Source organism: Falco biarmicus, chromosome 1 (genome assembly GCF_023638135.1).
Source record: "Falco biarmicus isolate bFalBia1 chromosome 1, bFalBia1.pri, whole genome shotgun sequence".
Taxonomy (NCBI): Eukaryota; Metazoa; Chordata; class Aves; order Falconiformes; family Falconidae; genus Falco; species Falco biarmicus.
Window position 1 is genome coordinate 4,529,127 of NC_079288.1, and position 25,581 is coordinate 4,554,707.

At 44.7% G+C, this 25,581-nt stretch overlaps 1 protein-coding gene across 1 annotated transcript in view; it reads right to left on the bottom strand.

Annotated features, from left to right (window-relative positions):
- RHBDL3 (rhomboid like 3) overlaps nt 1–25,581 on the bottom strand; it is a 73,101-nt gene that overhangs the window by 22,353 nt on the left and 25,167 nt on the right. Inside the window, exon 4 of the mRNA XM_056341677.1 lies at nt 13,027–13,185. Within this exon, the coding sequence (XP_056197652.1) occupies nt 13,027–13,185 (159 nt within the window). The remainder of the gene's footprint in view (nt 1–13,026; nt 13,186–25,581) is intronic.

Below are 25,581 nucleotides of genomic sequence, written 5' to 3' on the forward strand. Positions count from 1 at the left end.
AACCCATTCTCCCAGCAGCTGCCCATTCCTCCTTAGCCTTCCCTTTGCAGCCTGTCTCTCTGATGCAGAAATTCACTGACATGAGCAACAGTGACAGGCGATTGATCCATTTCAGGTTTTTTAGAACTGGCAAAAAATTTGTTGCCATTCTTTTTGAGTTGTTTTAGTAAGAAACGGGTCTACCCTAAAATCTCTCTCTCCTTTCTTGGTATTTCTCCTTTGCTGTCTCTTTCATTCACTCATTCATAAAACATTTGTAATAGAACACCTCTGGCAAAAGAAGCAGAAAAGGCAAAGAAGAAGAAAAAAAAAATTTCTTCCAGTTTTCTCAAGTCTATCATCCACAAGCTTTTAGATAAAGCAAGGGAAGATGAGGGGAAAAAAATCATTGGTGATCTTCTGCTGCATTAAGAAATCCTGCTTATATTGAAAGACAGTATTTTCATAGAGGAACATCCACTGGTGTAAGGCTTTCCTTAGCATTTCTGAGATGCTTTTTGGTAGGTGACAGACATACCTCTGTTTCAAAAGGTAGCTTTAGCCACCTAATGACCTCACTTTGTCCACAGAAGAAAACTTTGTTCCAGGCTTGTTTAGAGCAGCCTGTCAGAGATGTACTGTATGTTCTCCTTCACAGAGTTCATCCTGTTCTCTCCTCTCTGGCTTTGCTCCTCTTGTGGACAAGAATAAATCCAGACTGAAACCATAAATTTGCCTGCTACATATGAAGATACTGGACAGCTGACTGAAGCTGCCGATAAGCTTATTCTAATTAGTGATACATGTGATTTTCCTGCCTACCACAAAACAGTGGAAAATACAATCGTTTCCAGAGTCAGAGAAAACCATCATTGTAGTTCAGCATCAAGTGCTGACCACCCTCAGAAGATGATCACCTCATCGCTGCAGAGATGGGCGAAAGAGATGGGCAGGAAACTCCAAAGGCTGCCGACATTCATGTCTGTGCTAGGCTCATAACAGAAATTTCCTTGCATTTTTTCGGCAGAGGATCCTAATGCAGGCACCACTGAACCCGCCTGTTATTGCTGAGCATTGCAAAAAGGATCTGGCTCAGTTCAATCACCCGAATTCAGCACAGCCCCACCAGTCCAGTGCCTGCTCTGCATTACTGCTAATGCTGCCCAAAGAGCCCAAATAACACCCAGGGCAGTGCAAATTCATCAGCATGATGTTTCTGAAGGCGTTCCTCAACAGACTAAAAACAAAACAGAAGGGAAAGGTTGTCTTAGTTTTATTAAGAGTGGGATATTGCAGCATCACTGTGGAAGCTGCACCTCAGATGAACAAAGTGTCTGGCTCTCCTGGGGAGGTGGGAAGCTGGACCTCACAACACTAAGTGATTTGCCCAAGGCCATACACTAGAGTTAGAAGAATCTAAGTTGCACAATTTCTCTTATCACTAGGCTGCACTGCTTTCAAGTCCTTCTGTTCAGCAGAAAGCTCTGCCTTCCTCCTCCAACAGAGAAAAATCAACCACAGGATCTTCCACACCCCACATAGAGGCTAAAATGGAAACTCATGACAATGTGAGTTCCTCCAAGGAATGATGAAAAACAGTCACAGCTTTGTTCTCTCAACTACCTGTTCTCACACCCCATTATTTTTACAAGGTGTTCCATATTGGTTGTTTCTGGCCACACCTGGATGATAAAATGCCAAGAGTTATTTAAACTGGTAATGATAGGAAAGCAGTAAATGTTGATATCACAAGAGCAAGGGGAGCCTTTGAGCAAAACGCTGATAGCTCTCCTGGAGCACATGTGACTGCTGGAGAAAGACATCCTATGCCTCAACACACAGAAGATTCTTTCTACATAGTGGAAGGCATTGCCCATTGTTAGCCTCTCTGACCAACAGGTGTGGATTTATCACATCAACCACACCTGTAAGTAGCAAGCACAGCCTCCTCCTCCTCCTAGTTGATTTTTGGTAGACCTCCCCAGAATCTGAGAGGTATGCACAGAAAAACATAAAAACGGATTAAGAGTTTCCAGAGTATGTAAATACAAACAAAAGCAAATGCCTGAGAAACCATTTATAGCTAACTCAGATATCAGATCATGAGATCAAAGTGTTCAGAGGTGGAAATTACCTCTGAATTCAGCTTCTTAGGTGGCTGGAATCCTGTCTTAGGAAAAAGGATCTACTGGGTATTCAATTTCATCAGCTCTTAGCAAAAAGACAAGAAAACTGCCTGCAAATTAAATGCAGCATGTTGTGAACTGTTGCAGTCTTGCAGAACATATGGAGATATCCAGCACCAAGTGTTTTCTTCCCAGATTGTGACAAACCAGCAGATTCCTTGGAAGGAATATCCCCTGCATCCACCAACAGCAGTAGGTGCTGTGTCAATGGGAGCCAGACTTCAATTTACCCAGAAAATTAAAAGCTTTTGGTACCCGTAATTACAACTGTAACTCTTCAGAGCTCTTTCCACTAACTAAACCTCCTGTCATCTCAGGCAGGGACATCAAAATATTTGTCAGGCCTCCTTCAGAGCAGAGGGTATGGAAAGAAGGCCCAGGTTCCCTCTAAATGCTTTAGTTTTGGCATGGTTTTACCCCCAGGTGGGGCAGGGACACACAGTGCTAGGAGCATACCACTACCCACCAAGATGTGGATGGTTGGATGTACTGAGCACCTGTTAAAATTAGGCCTCTCAGTAAGAAGACCTCCTGCTGGTCCCCACCTGCAGTCATTGCCCATCACACCAACGGGGAAATGATCTCCAAAGAGGCAGCACAGCTGACTGCCAGGGCTCAAGCAAACACAGCAGTCCTGGGCCTAGTCACCCAACTCCACAGCCTTTGGATCATGCTGTTAATCTCAAACTAGGAGGTGATGGGCATCAGGAGAGACAGAGGATTAAGCCACTACTGCTGCTCTCACCAACTCTTGATGAGAAGCCTATTTTGTTCCCCACACCAACTCTGGAAGACTCGCGTCTTCCCAAACAGAAAGTCTCGCATATGGTCACAATTTGCTAACTTGATTTTGGAATTACATAATATTGGTATTTATGAGCCAAGTATTTAATCATCAGCCAAAAGAACACTGGAGCCATTGTGGGCCTGCACATTATTACAGCTCCAGAAGCTAAGGGCAACCTATCCCACTTCATGCAATTGATCTGGGTCTTCTTTAATGAGCATGATATTAAAGCTGCAGGCAGATGGGTAAAGCAAACAGTATGTGCAGAGTGAAGGCAGCAGTGGGGAACAACACATTCCCTTAGTCCTTCATGCCTGCAGAAAGTTACTGTGTAGAGAGAAAGAAATTTCCCTTGCAAAACAGCCAAGCTGACATGACTGGTAACCATGCACTGCCACCTCTGCCCTTTGGTATTACCATACCAAAACAAAACAAGGCTTAGAGCTACAGCTCTGCTCAAAGGATGGGTTTGATGCATCTGCCAGAAAGGAAAATTCTTTCCTACTTAGACATGAACCTGTCTTCAACATTGAAAATGTCAAAATTTAGGATAAGAGTCCTTACTGTCTAGCGTGGGACAGTGCCAAACCTTGGTAAGGTACAAAGCCCTGCCTTTTTTCAGCATGTGTGCCAACCTAGGACTGGTCTCAGATAATCTGCAGCTTGCAATGGAAACTGTCCATTCCCACCAGCACACCAATTTTTTTGTGTTTCTTGGCTACCTGCACTACTGTTGCTGCCTGAGACAATCAATAGCCAAGTCATGTAGCATTTCCCCATCTCCAGTTTCATAGCTTGTGTGGGGCACAGCACCCTTTTTATGGTTTTTATTCAGCCTCACTCAGGAGGTTTTGAAAAACATGGATTTCTGCCCGTTACGTATTGGCATCTCTGAGGCTGGTCTACGGCTATTTTTAAACACATACAACACTGTGACAGGCCATGCATTCAGCTCTCCAGCTCTGATCCTCCAAGACACAGAACACTAAATCAGAAGTTAACACAAGCTTTTTAAAAGCCTCTGTCAGCTCCAGTTTTATAACCCACTTTACTTACAAATGCAGCCTCTCCAATCAATTTTGCTTTCAACATTCACATTTATTTCCTTCCCTCACTCTGCACTTTTACAAAATGCTAATGTGGGTAAAGACAGCTTCTCCCAAAACGCATAGCTCAGCATCAAGTTCATCTGTCACAGATGTTCACGTTCTTTGAGCCAACCTGGTAGCCCTTTTCCAAACAGTATCAAATGGAAAAAAAAGCAAATATCAACATCCTGCTTTGCTCTGACAAAGCAGTGGTTTGCTGTGGGGATTCAAGAAAAGTTAAAGGCAGGAGAGACCGAGTATTCCCTGCTCAAGGTTTTGTCTGGACTCCTATTAAATGTGCCAGGCTTTGACTTTCCAGCACTTCCATTAGCAAAGGTAAATCACATTCAGATTTCAAGGTTAATTGCAATAACTCTGCTTGCAGGACAAGACTAACATTGTGGTTCAAATAACATTGTGTCAAAGCACAGCACGTTTGAAACTTCAAAACCCCAGCACCTGTTCCATCTTTCGTTGGTGCTGGGAAGGATTCCACAACTTGAAATGCATCCATATTTAATTTTCTGAAGCAAAAATTTTTGAAGATATCTTTATAACATTTACCACTCATGTATTTTAGATACATACACAATTAAAACATTTAACCTGACATTGTGCTTCTCAAGTTTCAACTCTACATGATTGTACAGGATGGAAACTTATATGCTAAGTTCCACTTTAATCAGCATAATAATTATTTGCTAGACTAGTTCCTTTGGAAGAAAGTTCTCTCTGCTGCTGCTATGTATAGCCAGTATCTAATGGACTCAGATCAATGTACAAGCTGAACACACTCCAAAAGCAGCTCTTGCATCCCAGTTATTAAATTTCAAGATACTCACCTGGCCCTCTGATGGCTTTTTTCCCCCCTCAGGAGATGCACGTGGCTCTTGGAACATCAAAAATCACCAGTTCTCTCCAAAATGGGAAGGAAAACAACATGAAAGTAGTGTGAGGCACATTTGTCAGGAAGGGTATCCAGCTCTTGGAAATGCTCCCTGGAGTAAGAACTTTGTACCTCAGTGAGGGCTTTAATACACTGAGAGGTAAGAGATGGGTAAGTACATAATCACATGACCACTCTCATCTATCATTTGAGAAAGTTTCCTCCTCATTCATAATAGCATAATATTAGATCAAATACTGAAGTAAGACATTTTCAAACATTTCTTAAATTAAAGACTTATGATTATACCTCTGAATAAAGGCCAGGAAGAAAGCTCAGGAATCCTATACTTTCAGCCAAGACAGTGAATCAAGGACAAAAGGAGGACTTAAAGGGGTGTCCCACTGGATGCTGAAGGACGTCCCAGAGGACTCCAGAGGGGAGTCCTCTTGATGTTTGGCAGAGGATCTGACCTGGTTCAAAAGCACAGCTAATTGGAAGCACACAGGGGAAGAAATTGAGCTACAAAGCCTGAAGCTTGGCCTGCAACAAACCTTTCCAGATTAGCAACAGTGAGAACAAAATGACAAATGCCAGACAAAATCACTAGAACTGAGGTCCTGGGTTATTCTGTAATAGCCTTTTAAGCTTAAAACGCTCCCTAGAAAGTAAACAAGGATTTAGCAGGAAGAGGGGATATTCATTGTCTTGCCTTGGGATTCCCCTGAGAATTGGAGATTTAAGCTTTATCACTTACCTTCCCAGTGACTCGGGTAATAAAGAATTATATAAAGTTCCTGCAAAGCCTTGCTCACCTAAGCGTTCTATGCAGGCTGTCAGCTGGTTCAGTAAAGGACACACAAAGACACTGGAAGTGGAATTTATAGCTACTTTATGACTGTGCTATGAAGTACTTCTAAGTACCATTAAAAAAAACCTCAAACAAACCATGGTTTAAAGGGCCTCTCTCACCTACCACCCCCCACCCCCCACAAGAATACAGTATGTAACTTCCTAAAAGCTCACCTCCACAAAGATAACAGAGCCATCCTGGTGCTGTCACATACACGCTCACAAGGCCAAAAGATAAAATTCAATGTTTTCTCTACAAAAAAGTTACCCTTCCTCCTAGCTACAGCTCTTCTTTCACTGTTTCCCCTCATTTCAGTTCAAGCCAGGTTGGAGGTATCATAAGTAAAAATGTAACCATTGCAAGCACTGAAAGGGCAAAGGCAAGAGTTACTCACCTTTCAAAGCAAAAAGGATGGCCATGAAAAAAAAATCTATGGGCACACACAGTGTCCCCACAAGGGAGCACAACGAAGCCTTGCTTTTATCACTGAAGTGGCTAATAAGAATAAATGGCTTCCAGCCACGCATTATTGAAAAATGTCTTAAGAAAAACATAAGCAGCTTTTGAAACCTTAGAAAGCAATGGAAAAACAGGCTGGAGCTAGAGCAAGAGGGCATAGGGAGCTAACGGAACAGCAGGAAGGGTTCATCACCTTGCAGAACTGGTCCTTCTGACATGGCTGACTATTGCCTACTAAATCCTGTGCCCAGCTGGAGGTATGTCCCACCTCTGCTCTGTTAAGATAGAACAACACGTTGGAGAGTTTGGTGAAAGTCCTTTCACAGACCCAGACAATGTGAACTTTTCTTGTGGTAACTACTGATCCGGAGGGTGTGCTTGCTTTCTCTGATACCTCTGCAAAAGTAAAACCCTTAAGTCAGAGAAGGTGCTTTAATGCCCCTTTTATGGCATAAGTGGCCAGCAGGAAATCTGCAAAACAATTGCAAAATACATATGACTGAAAAAACACCAAAAACAAAAGGAAAAAAACCCCACATTCTCACAGATGGAAGAGCCTGGCAGCCTCCAAGACAACATGTATTTTAATGGCTACCAGCCCACGTGCTGTACCTTTCACAAAGCAAAGTACTGTGGAGCCCAGAGAGAAAACTGCCATCCTGCTATGGAACATGGCTGCTAATTCCTAGTTGCATAGGTCAGTTTAAAATCTCATTAAATTCCATTGGCTCTTTAAAGAAAAAGAGCTAAAAAACCTCACCACCTACTTCCTATTACAGTTGATAGGCTGAAACAGCCTCAAGTGAACCCGATTTAATGACACCACCAATGGCATTTTAGAGGTTTTGTCCTTACCAAATTTCAAATAAGTTGTCCAGAAGGCAAAGTTCCCAACACAACTTCATTAAATCAAAGCATGCTAATTCTACACCCACAGGGCTTCAACTCAGGGCTGTGCAAAGGCATCAGCTTGTTTTAAGCACATGCTTAAGTTTAATCATTCTTAAATTGAGTGCATCTTTAAGTATGTTTCTATACAGCATTACAGACTCTTACAAGTCTACAAAAGTGTTAAAACTAGAGGGGAAATCCATTATTTTGCTATATTTTTTCTACAGAATAAGCCACACAGTAAGTTCCTATACACAGATGAAGCTGTAAAGCACAAGTCAAAGCCTCCATTGAACCAGGTCATTTCCCACTTAAAACATTACAAGGACCCATTTTGGACTCTGTTTTTCGTTTTGGATTGTGACACAGTCCCAAAGTATTTTATCACATCAGCCAGTCCTGCTCTCTCTTCAAACACCTACACAGATCACCCTGCCCAGGACAGGATCTAGCATCTGAGTCTTAACCTGTGTATTTCCACAGCATCCACAAGCATAGACAGACCATAAGACTCTGAGTAGTCACTTAATCTCCTTCACCTCCTATATTTTATCTTGCTTTTATGACTCCAACAATATTTTTACATAATGACTTCGAACATCCAGCTCGACAGCATATAGCACAATGTTAGCCTTCCACCAACAGCTAATCATGTTCCAGACTCTTACATGAAGAAACTAATGGAAAGATACCTTCCTCTCACCTTCTCTGATGGCCAACAGATCTGTTTATCAGGCACTCATGAGGAGGAAGAGTAGAGGCTGCAGATTTCTTAGCCTGCATCTGCAGTTTTGTTCCTTTACTTGAAGAGGCAGGATTTGCACTCTGGCAGCACACTGAGAAAGCCAGAGAGGAAATCACAAAAACTAAAGGAAATATTTCTCTGGAGGGTAAAGTGTGCTGGCGCCAGCAAAGTTTGGATTAGGGTGACCCGATTATTGTTACACACTGCTTAAAAAAACACGTGGTGTTCAGTGAAAATGATGTAGAATTAGTCTGTCCCTAAGAAGCCAGCAAGGCCAGAGAAAGCAAGGTGGGTGTTAACTCTTCATCAGGAAAACAAAGGCTGTGCATTTAATTAGCTAATACATTTTGTTCACTACTGAGATGCTGCATCAACTTCAAGTTACTACAAAGCTACAGCTAAACATTTCTGTTGGAAGCAGTAGTGTTTTGTTTTTCCCAAGTCACATGAAGTCTGTCTCAGAGCTTACTAATTCCTCCCAAACATACTGAAATACCGTTACCTTCGGGGAGCAGCATCTGTCCTCAGCTCTCCTAAAAGACACAACTCCTCAAGAAAATGCTCATCAGAAAACTGGTTCCCCAGCACCTGGCTCTTCTTCCACTGGAGAACTGCCATTGACTTTACCAAAACTGTGAACCCCAAAAGAGATGCAACTCTTACCTCCTTCTCTCTGCTGGAGAAACAGACCCATGAGGCATAGACAGGCTTCCACAAGTTTCACAATGAGTCTTCTGCAAAGCCAGGAACGAAACTTAGGTCCACCTGACTTCCAATCCTGCCCTTTGAATGTGAAATCCATAGCAGGGGCAGAGAGACCTTCAGTGTGCACTAGGGGCACCTCCCAGGATAGTGCCAGTGTTGGAATGGGGGGCAGCCACCCTCCCTTCCCCTCAGGTCCTCCTGCCCCATGCTGGCAGGACCAATATGGACCACACTGAATGCACTGAGGTCAGCTTTTACCACACATTTGGTTCAGAAGTGATCTGTAGAGTTGCACTGGCAGAGAAATTTCTTGGGCTGCAGAATGGATTTTGCTTCAGTGCCAGTATAACCTGTGATTTACTTTTCTGGCAAAAGCTGCTTTATTAAACATGAGGTTCTGTAAAACTTTTCCTTGCCCAGAGCAAGGCTAGGAGTTACCTACCTGATTTTCATAGCAAGAGAATATAAGCTACCTCCACAGCCTGAACTGGCTCCATATTGCCCTTCCATCAAGCAACGTAATGTCTCAGAAGCTTGATTGTACCCCCTTGCCTCTGCTCACGTGTCCAAAGAGAAGCACATCAAGAATGTGAGGAGGTGGTAAAGCCACAGTCTAGCTTGTCCAAAGCAATAATCCACATTCTCAGGCAGATAATACAAGGAAGGTTTAGCCAGAGAATAAGAGACTGAGTCTCTCCAGGGCATTACTGGTCTGCTCTTTAGCCCTGTTACAGTTCATGGGATATTATGCGAAGTAGTTCAGGACTGCCAGCAGCAGCTGCTGTTCAGCAAGGATCCTGGCAAATAACATCTCAACTATGATTACCTCCTGGCTTGTCTCCTCTCTAAAAGTAGCAAAGTTAGTTAAACAGCTTTGTTCATTATCTCCTCCTGTGGCCTATGCTGTTCATAGCCGGAATTTTCACTGTGCATTTTTAGCATCTCTCTTCACAATGTGGAAAAGCAACCAGGCAACAGAAATTCACAACACTTCTCCACCTGTACAGGAAACACTTTTGTTATTCTGCGCTGTCTCAGACACAGGATAAAAAGTCCCACCTGAAACTGCTTTCTACCACTCTTGCAAGCCCTAGCATAGAAACAGAAATGGGTATGAATGCAGCATTGTGTTTTAGAACTACATGAGATGAATCTCATACATACAGAGGAGATATAATTCCCAATGAGTTGCCTATCTGATATTTTTCAGCCCTTTCCATCTGCAGATCATACCAGGAATCTACAGCTTCCCTGAATTTATTCATCACTGAAATTATTTATGGAGTGATTTCTAGGGTCTATTCTCATCCCATAAAACTTTCAGTTTCAGAAGTTTAAGTTGCTTTGCCAAGTTGAGAGTTGAGAACAGGCATATGTTTTGTGTGGGTCTCCTTATTAAGGTGAGAAGTCCTAGAATTACATTTTTCGTGCATCTAGAAGCTCATAACACCCTTTGGACATCAGAGGGTAACAAGCTTTGCTCAATAGCAGTTCTTTACTTGGGGATCACAGTGTGTGAGAGAGCAGGCAGAGTTCTTGGTGATCGTAATGATGTTGGAGCGTATGGGTGCGAGCATTTTTTATAGCCCTCTCTGGGACATACAATGCCCTGGAGGAAACAGTGTCAACACTATTGCTCTGTGAGGTTTATGGTCTGTATTGCCTTCTGGAAGTAATAATTTCATGGAGTTACAGCTGCTTCTGCGGTCACTAATAGCACCTCTCTGCATTAGACTCTAGTAAGTATCCAAGCACCTTGCAGAATAAGCAGCATCACATTCTGTCACACTTCCAGAGAACCCAGCAAAGATCAAGGGTTAAACAAGGCTGAAAAAGAAGACCCTTTCTGCTTGATTTTTATCAACATTAGCAAAGTTGAGAGAAAAAACAGAGAGGGTATCATATGCCAGGAATTGACCATTGAAGACAGAGTTCTCTTGATGCCCAGGGGTTAAACCCTACTTCCTGCTGCGTTCTGTGAAAAAGCACATGCTTGTACTGGTTTGGCTGGAATAGAGTTAATGTTTTTCATAGTAGCTGGAGCAAGCAGCTCATCAGCTCCTTCCATCCCTATGCTCGGAAACAAACCAAATGAGCTGCTTGTGACACACACACACACAGAGGAGTCTCCTTCCTTCCACACATCTGCTTTGACAACTTCACTGTACTGCATCTTTGATACCCAGCCCTGCTCCTCCCCTCAAGGCCTCTTGCGTGGCCACAGCTTCATCAATGCAATTTTATCTCTTGCTCAAAGTTTCAGTATCTTGGACACATTTGGGAGGCCATGAGATTCTCTGATCATGTCAGAATACTCGTTTATGAATACTGATGGGGAAAAGGAAAACCACACACACAGCCATGCTTGTAAAACCTCTGTAGATCTAGTAAAAGGTTAGCCTTTCCCTTTCCCACATCCAGCACCATCATTTTTGGGAGCAGATCAATTCTTGCTAAGCTACTGAAACAAATTAACCTGAGCAAAAAGCAAAGACAGCTGATGATTACCAGGCACAAGCATGCACTTAAACACCACCACACATGGTTTCCAAGACTGACAGCTATAAAGTGAAGGAAATAACGAATTTCACAGTGATTCTTTGTCAACTGTGCTGTTTCTTTCCATCAGGAAGTTCAAAAGGCAGGTTTGGGAGGAGGAAACTAGGGAAAAGAGAAGGTGCCCTAAAAAGTTTGGATGTTGAAAATCAATAGCAACTAGAGGAGGAGTGAGAAGACAGATGCCACTTTTAAGTAGTTTAACGTTCTGGCATTTACATTGCCTATTGATTAGAAAGCGCAAAAAAATGCAGATCAGGATAGAGAGACTGATGACAGAAAAATCAATGGCTTCTTTACAGGAATCATTCAACAGTAGTGAAGGAAATTTGCCATTTTGCAGATATCACATCAGGTGGGTGTGAGCTGGTGTGATCTACTCCCAAAGGAGGAGAATGTCCAAGCCTTTCACCTTGCACCTGCCTCTCATTAGCTTGTTCTGCTCCTGAGCTCAGTGGAGCAAGGAGAGAGGAAAAAGTCCAGTTCTATTCCTGAGCCTGTTGCCAATGTGCTGGCTGGCCCTAGGTCATCATTTCTGTAAAAGAAATTAGATGATACCCCTTCGTGCTACCTAACTGTTGTGCAGCTCAATCAGTTAATGCTTGCATGGTACTTTGAATACACCAAACTGTAGAACAAGCAGTTACCATAAATACACAGCTGATCACAGAGTACCACTGGCCATACCGTTCATTAAGTTGGAGCTGAGGAAAACCTCACACCCACTGTGATCTATTTAATAGTTGCTACATCTGTTTTTCTGTGTACCTAAATACATGCAAAGGGCTAAATACAGCAGATCTATGTCATTGCATCATAATAATTTCACCTTCACATCGCCCACGGTCTGACTGAAGCTGTGACCTGGATCCTTGACAGCTGTTCCATTACCATACTTTTTTGGTTAATGTGAAGACAGGAGAAATGGAAGACACTTTCTTTCTAAACCAAGAACACATGGATGAGTGACCATGACAAATGGAGGGATCAGATCCCCATGTTGACTGCAGGAATACAACAGAGATGCAAATGATTATACTCTGCATCAAGAACACATCCAGCTTTCCAGCAAAACCTTAGAGATGTCGCTGACTTTCATTACTTACTGACTTTGTCACTTAGGTTTCTCTTACTGCTGCACTCAATCTGCTGGGACTCAGGTGTGGAATGATAGAGCAAGAACAGGATAAAGCCCCTGGAATGGCCACTATTCAAGATACCTATCCTGCAAATATTTCTAGGCCACCCTGGGCATCTAACAACACATGTCTACATCTGTGTTGACTCATCAAACTGCCTTGACAAGAAATGGAGAGATCCCTCCACTAACTGACTCATTAGTATAAAGAAGCATCCAGATCATTACTCGCAGTCAGAGACATCTCACCTGGGATAAAATGAACATGACCTAGAAACACTTTATCCCTGTTTCTGTTGATGCCTACAGCAGTGCAATATGACTCTACCCAGCAAGTCAACACAACGTTATCTATATATTTTCGTCTGGAAGTGATGAAATTTCTAGATAAAACAGGAGACATCCAGACTGACAGAGCTCTGCTTGCAAACAAACGGCTCCTTATGACAGCTACCAACTGATACTGAGAGTAAAAGCCTCTAAATTAGCAGCAGTCATTACTTCATGCTCCTCTTAAAACAGCTCCCACAGTTTCTTCCCATGCAAATTTGTTTCCCTAGAAAAATTAGCAGCAACTTGACTCTTGGCTTGAGAGTTCAGTCACCACTGAATGCTTCAGCAAGCCCATACAGAATGTGATGCAAGGACACAGCAAATGCTGGTGTTGATAGGGAGGGAGAGAGACTGTCCCTCAACAGCCAATATTTGTAGCAGAGCCAAGGACTGACAGGCCCTGCCAGCCACAGCACTCACCAGGTTGACGAAGTCCTGGTAGCAGATCCTCCCCTCAGAGTTGCTGTCTGCCAATGCCAGCAAGACCTCCAGCTTGTGGGGGTCCAGCTCCGAGCCGTGTCTCTGGAGAAGGGAGCGAAACTTCTCAGTGCTGATGTAGCCGGTGTTGTCAGGATCGAACTGGGATAGGAGGGGAAAGAGCCAGAATTAACCATTCCATGTTACACACAACTCTGCCCTCCTATGCATTCATCACCCGCTGCACAACCACAGGGACCCCAGGGGCTGCTCTAGGCTTTCATGACACATTGCCCTTCAGTCATCCCGTCTCCAGCTTCCTTTCACTGCCCAGGGTCTGCAAAGTGCCCTGCTGCAGAGCAGAGTGAATCCAGGCATCATCATGCACACCACTGTCCGGGCTCCACCCAAACTTCAGCTAAGTCAGCTCCCTTCACCTTCCTTAACCCTGCATCATCATTTCTCTTGGCTATTTTTTATATCACTCTACCTGGACTATCAAGCAAACCAGAGATGCCATCTGTAGAGATAACACATACTGAAAACAGTTTTACTCCTGTATTTCCCAACATAATTGCAACACAGGAATATGCCATCCTCAAGCCCTTTCTGTGCTCAGTGTTTCCGACAGTCACTTTTCTAGATCACCTCTACATAAGCCTTCAAAATGGTAAGTGCTTTCACTGCTAAAGAGCTCCCTATTTTAACATGGATTGGAAAGAAAGCCTTTGGACAGGGAGCAGAGCAGACGAACATTATGTCAAATTAAAAGTGACAAGGCAGCCATATGCCATTTTCAGAACGTACACCAGAGTCATTAGAAGGAAAGTCCCAGATGAGATTTGGAGGGAATCCCACTCTGACCAAAAACTGTTTTCCCTCAGACTGTGATTGATCTCCAAAAAACGCCACTGACCAAAAAAACACAGCTTTGCAAGGCTGTTCAGACTTATGACTGCTTCCTTACAGCAGCCTCTAGCCCACGCTGAGCTCCCCAGGGCACTCTGTGAGGGGCTGCTAGCTCACAGGCGGGCACAGCCCCAGCCCCAACAAAGCCAGTCCTGGCACCATGCCGAGCACGTTTCTTTTGTGCCTTGAAAACTCGTGGACGCAAGCTGCCAGCCCAGCCCATGCTAGCTGTGGTGCAGCCCCAGCTCTGCCAGCTCCCCGTTGCTGGGAGATTTGATTTCCCAAACTTGGCTGTGAGGACCCTGGCGCTCACTGGCCTCCTTTTGTAGATAATGATATCAAGCTTGTTGGCTGGATTGAATGGCTGTCAGGGGGCAGGGTGGTCAGGAGGGAGTCTTTTCACAGAAACATTTGGAACATAAAAGGCCTTGGCAGAGCCAGAAAGGTCCTGACAATCCTCACTCTTTTCTAACAGAGGACAAAAGCTGAACGGGCGCCGGGCCTGTGATCAGACACAGCGGGGTAAAGGCTGCCTTGGCCAAGGAGGAGGTGAGGAGGAGGATGTGGCAGACAATGCAGCCTGCCAGTGGCAGGGCTGGCACGGCTCTGCAGCAAGCAGAGCAGCTATAAAACAGACCAGCCCCAAGCATGTTTAGAGGACACAGTGCTCACATGCAAGGATCTGGCTCCATCTCCCTCCAGAGCACCTTTGTCCTGCTGCTCCTGGGGACTCCACTGTCACTGGCTGCTTTGTTGAGGAGCTGTCTCACCTGAGCACGGGAGATCACAGCCCCTTGCTGTTTTGTCAAAGCAGCAGCCCCTCTGTCAGGAAGCTGTTGGGGCAAGTGGATTACACAAACCAAACCAAGTCACCTGCGGACAGTTGGCACTAGGCATTGTCCCCCGCCCTATGCCAAGGGTTGCTTTGTCCTTGCGAGGTGGCCTGGATGTACCTTCCTGACAGCTGGCACTCAGAGCCACAGGTGGATTTCATCAGCTGTTTACTGTTAAACAAGGGCTTAATATTAATCCCTGGAGAAGTTTAGCTCCCGTACTCCAGCCCACTCTGATGCTGTAGGTTAACAGATCAAATTCTAAAACCAACCCCAAAATCAGGGCTTCTGCACTCAGGCTCAGCTCTAGTGTTTTTTGGCTCTTGCTGGGGCTCCCAAGCAAGCCTAAGTTTGCAGTGCCCAACCCCAGAGGCACAGGTACCCAGGAAATAAAGTATGATTAGCATAATACCCAAGATGACCTTTCTGAAGGGGAATTTGCAGAAGCTGGGAGATGAGTCATTCAGTGAACAGATCTAACACCTGCAATCCCATAGATACTGCTGTGTTCATCCTTGTTCCCTGAAAACATTTGACCTAACCAACATCTTACTGCACCGCTTTAACTATACGTTGACATTTAAGATGACAGAACCTATCTTGTCTAGGACAAAACCACTTGCTCCTTGAAGGCTTAAATGTCTCCCTGCTTTGAGGGCCACGGTCAGTGACTGAAGCGTGGGACTCTCCCCATGCTGTGTGCTCATTGTTTGAGTTTGTAGGAAAGACCAACAGCCACAGCCACAGGGAACATGGCTATTCCTTCAAAGGGCAGAAGAGATACAGAGCTGAAGCACAAAGGCTCCTGAGGCACAAAAGAGCTGCTCAGATCACAAACCACTTTTCCCAGACTTCATTCTGCTTTAAAGCATTCCAAAAAGAAACATATTGTAACCAAGCACAAAAATTACACAACCACTTCAGAACTTCAAACCAGCCCACAAGGACACACCGATGACTCCAGATTCACTAGTGCTGGAGCAGATACAATCCTGTCACTCAAGACTGTACTGTTCATACCTGTTACTGGCTGCTGGCTTTCCAAATGGACAGACAGATGAAGCCTGTCTGGTGGCTACATATGAGCCTCTGCTTCAAGGATGCTTTCCTCTCGCACCAATAGGCACCAGCATTCCTCCTTCAGCGCACTGTGCTGCTGCTTGTCCCACCAAAATGAAGGCAGTGGCAGAAGGTAGCTAGTATTTTCAGCACTGTAAATGGGCCAGGGAGCTTGTTTTCCTCTTTCACAGTACCAATTTTGGTTTTGGCACTAAGTTAATGATACTAATTAGAAATAGGTTTAAATTAAAACAGTGGATCTGAACAGCATGAAAGAGTAAGAGATGAGCAATGAACAACTGATAGCAGAACTAAAAAGGCCTGCCTCAGAGCAGGACTAGATCACTGCTTCCACAACCTGGAGCAGAATGTTTTACTGTAAACCCCAGCTGTAAGGGAGTTCTCTTATTTATGTGTGAACAGTGTTTTTCAGCATATAAAAGTCTCATCTGTTGTTACAGCACTCAGAATCCACACCAACACTTCACTTCCTCAAACCTTGTTTCTGATATCACAGCTAGCCACAGAAACCAAAGAGTAAAACTGGTCCTGTAGAACATGTGCTCCACACATGACAAAAACAACATGTGGCTGCACACTCAAAACACTTGGGTCCATCAATTATAAAAGAGGCAACTGACCTTTGTTAGACGCTTCATGTATGTATCCATGACGATCTCATAAAGGGCCAGTTGTCCTGCAAGCCCGGCCGAGCACCTTTGTCTCACCCAGAGGACAGACAGACCGCAGCACGGCTGCACTGAGCCCCAGCCCAGCCCCACAGGAGTGCTCACCAGGCAAAGCCTCCCAAAAACTAACTCAACACAGTGGCTTCCTTCACAGCATAGTTACTTCTGCCTCTGCCCGTCTTCTTGTGGCAGACAAGAGCAACACAACCGGTGCAGGGATGAGGAAGGCCGTTTGTCCCCCCTCACCCCCCCCCAAACAATAGGATACTAACGGCAATTTCATGCAAGGTTTCCTCCGCATTTCAATGACAATCACCCTTAAGTCCCTTGATCCTCAACCAGGCTCTTAAGCAAAAATGTAAATATGTTAATGACCATAGCAGCCATCTGACCCAGGATCTTAATTCCCTGGCCCAAAACAAGCTATTCTTTCCTATTTCTTCCTTATTTTATAGCAGACACACCATGAACTGAAGGCCCCACTGCAAAACTACAAAACAAAACTAAGGGGAGGGAGTCCTGCAAACTCTGATGTAAAGAAGAAATACATTTGAGAAAAAAAAAAAGAAATCTCAAATTGTTCCTCCTCTTTAATTAAAGACACATCAGCCACGGCTGAGTGAGCAAGTAGGGTGGAGGCTGGTGCTGCAGACAGACAATGGGTATCTTGGGAAAACGCAGGCATTTCGCATAGTGCAGCCAGCTGCTCCTCTCCCTCGTGGCAAACAGTCCTCTGGGGCATCAGAGCAGCTGGAGAGTCAACAGCTGACCTGGGCACAGCGTGAGGATCCTTGGCTGGCTTTAGGATTGCAGATCTGCTGCAGGAACAGAGAATTTGCTACCACCCACGGTTTCCTCATTGAGGGGCTTTGCCTTGGCATCACCCAAGTCATAAGTTGTCTTCGCAATGGGCCTGGCTCCAAGCAACTTCATCTAATTTGGAAGCTGGCTTTGCGTTGGATCCGTCCCTTCAAATCTGAATTATTCTGTGGTCTGGTGGTATCTTCACTTCTGGGAGAGACTGGCCTGGCAGTCAGGCCTCCTGGCCAGGCTCCAGACTAGGAGGCAGATTCTGGAAATAAACTCCCTGAGCTTTAGCTTCCCCTCCTATTATATAGAAATGACAACTCCTGCCTTATTTCCCACCAGAAAGGAGCTATCAGTAGCAGACCTGCTTCTTGTCCACATGTAGGTCCTTTCGCACTGGAAAGGGGAAGTCAATCGGGCGCAAAATCTGTTTATCTCCAAGGGTTTCAGAACCCAGTCTGAGCTTTGCTGGATTTGAACGCAGACCGTTAGATGGCATGGTCTCTGCAATACAGGAATACTAACAAGCTTTGGAAACAACCAGAGCATCTCCCGCCTCAAAGGCCATGCCGTAGTTAAATCAAGAATCTTCAAGTTAATACATGGAACTGAAAGACTCCAAGCTGAAGCTGTGAAAAGACATTCAAGACAGGCACTGAAACTTTCCTCAAGATAGTCACAAATTTTACAGGAGCCCATTCTCTACCTTTCCACAGTCCCTGGGGTTGATGAGAAGGGGTTTTTTTTGTTTGTTTTTCAAAAAAAGCACCCACCCACCCCCCACCCTACCCCAAACAACCATGTTGCAGCATTACATGTAGCATTTGCTCCTTTGATGAAGATTAAAGCAATGACAAGGCAGAAGATGAAAGTCTGCCTTACAGTCCAAATGAGAGGGCAAAAAGCAGGGGCTGTTTAGCAGGAGTTTCATCGCTGCCTGGTACTGATGATCTTCCAAGCAGCTTAATGATCCTGCTCTCTCTTTTGATAGCGGGAGGTGCAGGTGAAAAGAGAAACCCTGCTCCAGGAGACAGGAAGGCCAGTGAAAGGTAAGTGCATATCCCTCCACCTTGAAATCCAGCTTCTCACCATGAAGTCACCTAATCTGAGTCTCCTGAACGTGTGTGGTAAAACATTAGTGCTAGCTCCAGTGATGCATACTTTCGTCCCCTGTAAATAATGAATTTACCCACCACTGCCCAGACAATATAAAGTGATTAAGGGCTGTCCAGCAGTACTTTTAGTGCATGTTAGATTGCTCTGACCTGAGGTGAACCCAAGGGCTGGAAACACCACCCAGCTCTCAAAAGCCAGATTGCATTTAAGCACAGAGAATATACCCTCACTAACTCACCAAGTAGGGAACCAGACAGACCTGCTCCTCAGAAAGCTGCAGTGAGAGAGCAGAGAGCAGAGAGCTACCCAGCTCAGCCTGCACCTAGGCGGACAGGCATTCGCAGAGCAGACGGCCTGTCACCTAGATCTGGGTAAGTGCCTCTCCGCATGCAATGCATGGCAAAGTGGAGATGGGGGGAGCTGATAGAAGGTTCCCTTTTCCTTGAAGAGCAGAGTAGCCTGAAAGACCAGGCTCATTAGCTAGCTGGCCAATCTGTAGAGGCATTTCTGCTCCAATTTATTTCTCCTACTGTCTTAGGCACAAAGACAAGAAAGGGACCTACATTACTACCATCTGTTGTTACCTTCTGCAAAAGCATTTAATGTAAACAGACACTGGAAGCACAGATTCAACAGGAACGGGAGAATAAAAAGATCCCAGGAGTGTACCACTGCTCAGTTGTTAGGCAGACAGGAAAGAGGGCCTTGGGACCTGGTCTCATTCTTGGTATTGCCAGGATTTCTGGAATGAGCCCAGCTGCCTCTTGTAGTGCCTTGACTTCCCCATCTACAAGGCATAAGGAACACACCTGTGCCTGTGGGCTCCAGTGTAGTGAGAGCTGTGGAGCCCTTGCAGAGCATGACTGGACAGCGGCTGCAATGGCATAGGGCAATTAGGAAGCCACAAGGCCAAGCAGCACAGGGAGAATATGGACAGAGCTGGCCTTCTGCCAAGGTTTCATGTATAGAAAAATATCAGACTTTCCAAAGCCAATGACAGCTGGACACCACACTGAGCTCCTTGACTCCACAGAGGTTCAGACTCCTGGTCCAAGTCACCTTAGGCCAATCAAATCCTGCATTCAGAGACCCTAGGAATTTCTGACCCACAGCTTGCTGGGAAAGCCTACATGCTTGTCAGGTACCCAAATCCATGTTTCTGTCTCCATATACATTTTTAATGCAACTCTCTCCACTATCCTTCCTCTGCCTATGGGTTTCTTGCAACAAGTCCTTGCTAAGACACTAAGAGAGGATAGAGCTGAGATGCACTCACAGGACCTGTTGAGCTAGCTTTCAGTCCTCTGCCGTCTCGATGACCCACCATCCTGGGCGATCCCACTGCCTCTCTCCAGATCGGTCTCCTGACAGAACACTCACAGGAATCAGCCTCCAGTCTCAGCTGGGGAATTACACACAGTGTTCAAGCCACCCAGAACTAAATTATTCAAAATATGCCACTGTGCTGGCTTTGAAACCAAAGCCGCTCCCCAGAAAGAAGCCAAGGTAAATTGAAGCTCCATTATCACCACCACTGACAAGGAAGGAGATGCAGCACCGAAAGTGAGGGAGATAATTACATGATTAATGAGACAGCATGGATGGCAGGAGATGCCCTCCATTATGCCACAAGGCTTAATGCAAAGAGACATGTTTATAGACTGAGCCTTCTCCAGCTCTGCTTCTTCCTGGTTTATTATTTATATAAGTGAATTAAGACTAATGGAAAGAAGCTGAGGCACTCTAAAAAGTGGTGGGCTTTTTTTTTTTGGTGGAAATAAATTTTTTAATCTTGATTCAGCACGGGGCACCTTGCACATTTCGCCGGATAGATGTCCTCAGCTTCAGCAACAGGCTGGGCAGGTTATGGCCCAAACTTGCAAGTCATATATGTTGTATCACCAGCCCAGCTCCAGTGCTGACTATCCACACCTTTCTGAAATTGTGGACAAGATCAAGCCTACAAGAGATCACCGAGTGATTGCCATGACAAAACCCAGCTTAACAGTTAAAACCTTTTCTTGAATCCTTAGGCAGGAGGTTTAATACTTCCCAGATCTGCTTGTCAGCACTGGCCCAGATATTGTTGTATGTACAAATGCCCAATCTCTTGCTCTCCCTTTTGAATTCCTGTAGTTTTTAGGGCTCCACAACCTCTGCGGCAATAAGTTCTGCAGCCTAATTAAAATAAAACCCACTTTTGTTCTTGATGGTATAAGGCATTAAATACCAAAAGCTGAAAATAGCAATATCCATACTACCAAGACACATGATATTTTCATTTATCACCATATAATTACTGTTTATATCTTTTTAGTCATGTCTTATTGGAGAATCTCAAAATCCTGTATCGATATTAATTACATCTCTCAGGGTTTCTACATTGTGAGGGGTCATAATGTGTAAGCCACTCATCCAGAGCTGAAATGCAATACACTCTGGGGGGGATGCTGCATTTATTTGGGCTACGTAACTCAATAGAAGGCATAGCATGCACAGTCAACCTCACAGCCAGGAGACAGACAGGCTATAATCACTATTGCTACAATAAAAATAAAATAAAATAATAAAATAAAAATAACAGAAAATAAAACAAAACCCAACACACAGCAGTCAGAACAGCTGCTCAGCTGGGGCTGTATTTCATGTCAAGTTGCTGCAGTCAGGTCGCTGCTTACCCCTAGGTTAACTAAACCTACACAAGCATTTCCTTAAAATTCACTGCTATTGACAATGCCTCCTGTCACAGCAGCGTCTCTGCTGGTATAGATGAGGCAGACAAGTCTTCTCATTCAAAACAGGGTTTTGGTCTGATATTCTCTGGAAAAAGTAGCATAGTTGATACAAGTGCAAAAGAGTCAGGAGTAGTTGGAATGTTTCTGTTCTATATATGGACAAAAGCCCAATGAATTATCTCTATTACAGAATAACAATACACTTTCTGTCCCAGCAGTAACTCTGAAGAATGCTACACTGCAGTTGCTAAAGTTAGATAGTTTTGAATCAGCAGGCCAAGGTAATTTTCATCAAAAAGATTTTTAAAAGCCAGTACTAATATTGATTTCCTGCAAGTCTGGGAGCACTGGAGGAACATCAAGATCTGCTTTTTACCTTTCTTCCAGCTTCAAATCAGCAATTCAGCCCTTCCAACCATGGCTCCAACACTTGTGTCCAAACATGGCAACAGGCATGCACACCACTCCCAAAACTGCAGGGCTGTGACAAGAATTTAATGGAACAAAGCAGGTCTGTTGGACTAATAGCAACCCACAGCAAATTAACAAATTACTGATATTGAGCAATGCATAACTGAAGAAGGACTGGTCTGATACCAGTCAGAATAAACGACAGAAAACAGATTATGTTCAGCTGATATTATCTGGATGAGAATACAAACTTGGTGCAGATCGTAAGGCAAGATTGCTGGTACAACTGATTTCTGCAGGGCATCTGACATCACCAGACAACCCTGTGTTTGAAAACTTACTGTGACACAAATTCTGGCTGTCACACATTCAACATGCTAAAGTCTGGCTGTTTGACAGGTCTCAAAAATAAAACTAAGATAGACAGCTAACATCACATGGAGATACCACTAACAGAGTCCCATGAGAATTCATTCTTGCCCCTACAGAATTATCATTAGTAACTTAGGAGAAAGCATAAGTCTGCATCATGCTCAGATGAGCTAAAGCAGCAAGTTACTAAGCATAAGCTGGGTCTTTTAGTAAAGCTGGGTGCTTGAAAACAATACATATTACAGTAAAAACAAATAGAAAGCCATATGGCCAGGAGCCAAGAATGCCAGCCAGCTTACAGGATGGGGAATGCCATCTTCAGCAGCAGCCACTCCGGGGGAGAAAAAAAAAAGCTAAAAAGCTTTGCTTGTTATGCTGAGCGCTCTCAAGGTAACACTGCCTTCAATAAAGGAAACATGACCCCAGGTTTGTAAATGAGGTGACATTACCTCTTTGTTTGGCACTTTGTTGCTGGTATAGTCTGACTGGCTCCACTAACAGGCTCAACTCATTAGTTTACTACAGGGAATGTTAAGCAATGACTTGATCACTGTCCAGAAGAAGACAAAGGGGACAGAAATTTGGCAGTAGAGGATTCTCCGCTATGACAAAGGTATAATCACATTTAGGGGCTAGAGGTCAAAGCTCGGCAGCTTTCGATTAGAGTTAGTTGATTATTTTTCCTATTAACAAAAGAAATGCCTCACTAACTTCACCAAAAGTTTTATGACTGAAATGCAAGTTTTCCTAGGAGATGAGGTATGGCCAATGTCAAGCAGACCACTCAGAAAGTGTTCTGGTCTTCATTATTAGAGACTGGATGATCCCAACAGTTCCCTTCTGACCTGACTGCAAATTATTAGTGCTCAGAAAAACTGCCGTAACAGCCAAACAGATGCATTTAAAGCCCCAACTAACAACTGCCATAACACATGTATAACCAGAATAACCCACCTATACTAGAATTCAAGCCATGCTTCTGGTTAGAACAACCACAGATCAAAACTGTTACTAAGCAGACTGGGAAACATATTTAACTCGTACTGATTTTACATCTGGCTTTGCCCAGTCATGGGGACTGGAAGCTACCAAAGAAGCTCCTTTGCTTTCCAAGCTAAGCTGGAGCAGAAGATAACATCAGCCTTGTGAAGAGGAGACAGAGGTATGTCATGATTCCCTGCAATGCCTTGTAGGTACCTGGCATTACACTGCAACAACATAAGCATCTCTGAAGTACTCCAGACAGGCTGGTTCCAAATGGAGCCCAGAGCTGAGAGTATTAATTATTACTCTAACTTCTATAATTTAAACACTTGAGAACAAGCAATCCTGGCTTGCATCTTTCCAGGGTGATCACAGTGGTTACAACCATAGTAAGGAGCCAGACTGCTGGAAGCTGTGGTGGTTCACATTGTTTCTTAGGAGACGTATCGAAACCATTGACAAGTCCTCACAGCGCCTGGCCCTGCCCAAGCCGTATCAGGGGCTCCTCACTGCCTCAGGAGACAGCAGCGGATACTCCCTTCACAGCCTCCCACACAACAGAGTGCTTGCCCTGTCAGTCAAACCTGCACTCACTCGCAGAACCCCTTCTCCTTGCCTGCCTCCACCTCATTTCTGCCTCCTTTACTGAACTAACCAGATTTCTCATGTGTACAGGGCTCACGTACAGTTTAACGAGCACCTGCTTCCTCTGACAAGCCTGTCCACTCTTCCCAAGCTCTAATATTCCCCTTTGACTTGAACAGACTGGCTTGAATGCAGTTTAACAGTTCAAAGCTGAAGCCCCCCACGGGCACCCACAGGCAAGCAGACCTCCCACATGGCTTTCCTGCCACGCCACAGCACAGAGACACAGAGACCTGCTCCTTCAATAGGAGCACATTGCCGGCATGGGTGTGAGCTCTAGGGGACCAGGTGCACAGCAGGCTGGGGGGATCTTTGGCAGAGGCCTGTGGTCCGTATTTGCCATGTCTGCATCACCGGCACAGGGTTGCGGCTGCATTGAGACTTAGTAAAAACAAGCCCTGGCTACTGCAATTCACAGGCTCTATTTCCTTGGTAACGCTCAAAACACACATTCAAGCACAGAGATGGTCTTCCAAAACTGATACGATCCCAATGCAGACAATTAGAATAAAGAAGCAGAGAAGGCAGAGGCAACAATCATAAGGAGAGAGCCAGCAAAATTAAGAGAAATGCATATTATACTCCTCAGGAAGGAGGAGCTCAAAACAACAATCCAAAGAGTTGCCTGGGAGCTACAACCACTGCAAACAAAGGGAAAACAAGCTAGGAGGGAGAGAGAAAGGCCAGACTGAAAAGGAGGGTTTAGGAAATGGCAATACTCTTCCTGTACATGCATCAGCCTGCATCTCTGGGAAGCGGGAAGAGCCGGGAAGGGGCAGGGGTGGGGGGGGCATGGAACTTCTCACCTGCAGGGTAACTAGAGAGACAAATCCACCCAAAGCAATCCCACCAGGCTTCCACTAGGGATTAATTAGACCATCAACTGGGGCCAGCTTCTAGCAGAGCATCCTCAGGGAGCATGCTGCAGACTGCTGTGCTTCAGATGGCCACGGCGAAGGGAGTGCAAAGGCACAAAAGGAGGACTGTGGAAGGGGCAGGAGGGGAGGGCAGCCCAGCCTGGCTGAGAGGAAGCCCAGATGAATGGAGAAAGGCAAGCAGGGAGGTGAATGAGCAAGAGGTGATGAATGGTAGGGAGGGCATGGAAGTTTTACACAGGGCAGAGAGCAAAGACAGACCTGAATGGGGAAGACTGAAAGATGCCGCTTGAATGGAAGGGGAAAGAAGGAAGAGAAATGAGGCAGAGATTGAGCTGAGCAGCACAAAATTAAATAGTCCAGGCAGAATAGCTTCCCACATGGACTTGTAAGGCCTAGAGAGAGAGACAAGTAACACAGCATGAACTTTAATCCCAGAGCAGAAAAGCTGCCTGAAGCAGTGTTACCATCATCAATCCCTGTATAATCCCTCCACGACCAGGCACCTTCTTTGCTCCCAGTCAACAAATTCTCATGAACCCAGAGCAAACCGAACAGCAGCCACCAAAGGGCAGACGGCCCCCATCAAAGGGAGTCATAGCAAAACTGAGCAAGTGACATGGAAACAGCTGATGGGATAAAGCACCAAGATAATTAAAAGCAGCAGCCCTAGAGACTCAAGTGTAACACTACCCTAAAGGTGGGACAAGATGCAGTTTATATGTATGACATAGGAACATTGTTTACTGTCAGTGTTATTTACAGGGCTTTCCTCCCATTTCTAAAGCCAAGATAAGGTTTTTTTCCAAAACAAAACTTTTCCAAGCAAAAACTTGGACATTTCAGTCATGCCAAGACTTTCCTGTGAATTTGCCTTAGTTTTGAACATTGATCGTTCAGAAGTTTCCTTGGATTCTACAAGGCCAAAACACTAGGCATTACTATTTTCAAAATGTTTGATAAGAAAATTGCCATTTATGTTTATGTTCAGAGTGCCCAGATGGTTTGGCTCAAGTCAAATTAAATATTTTGCTCGAAGAGCAACAAAAAGCAGTTTTCCCAATCTTTTGTGGAATTGCAAATGAAACTCTACGTATCATTTTTCACCCACCTCCACCATTTT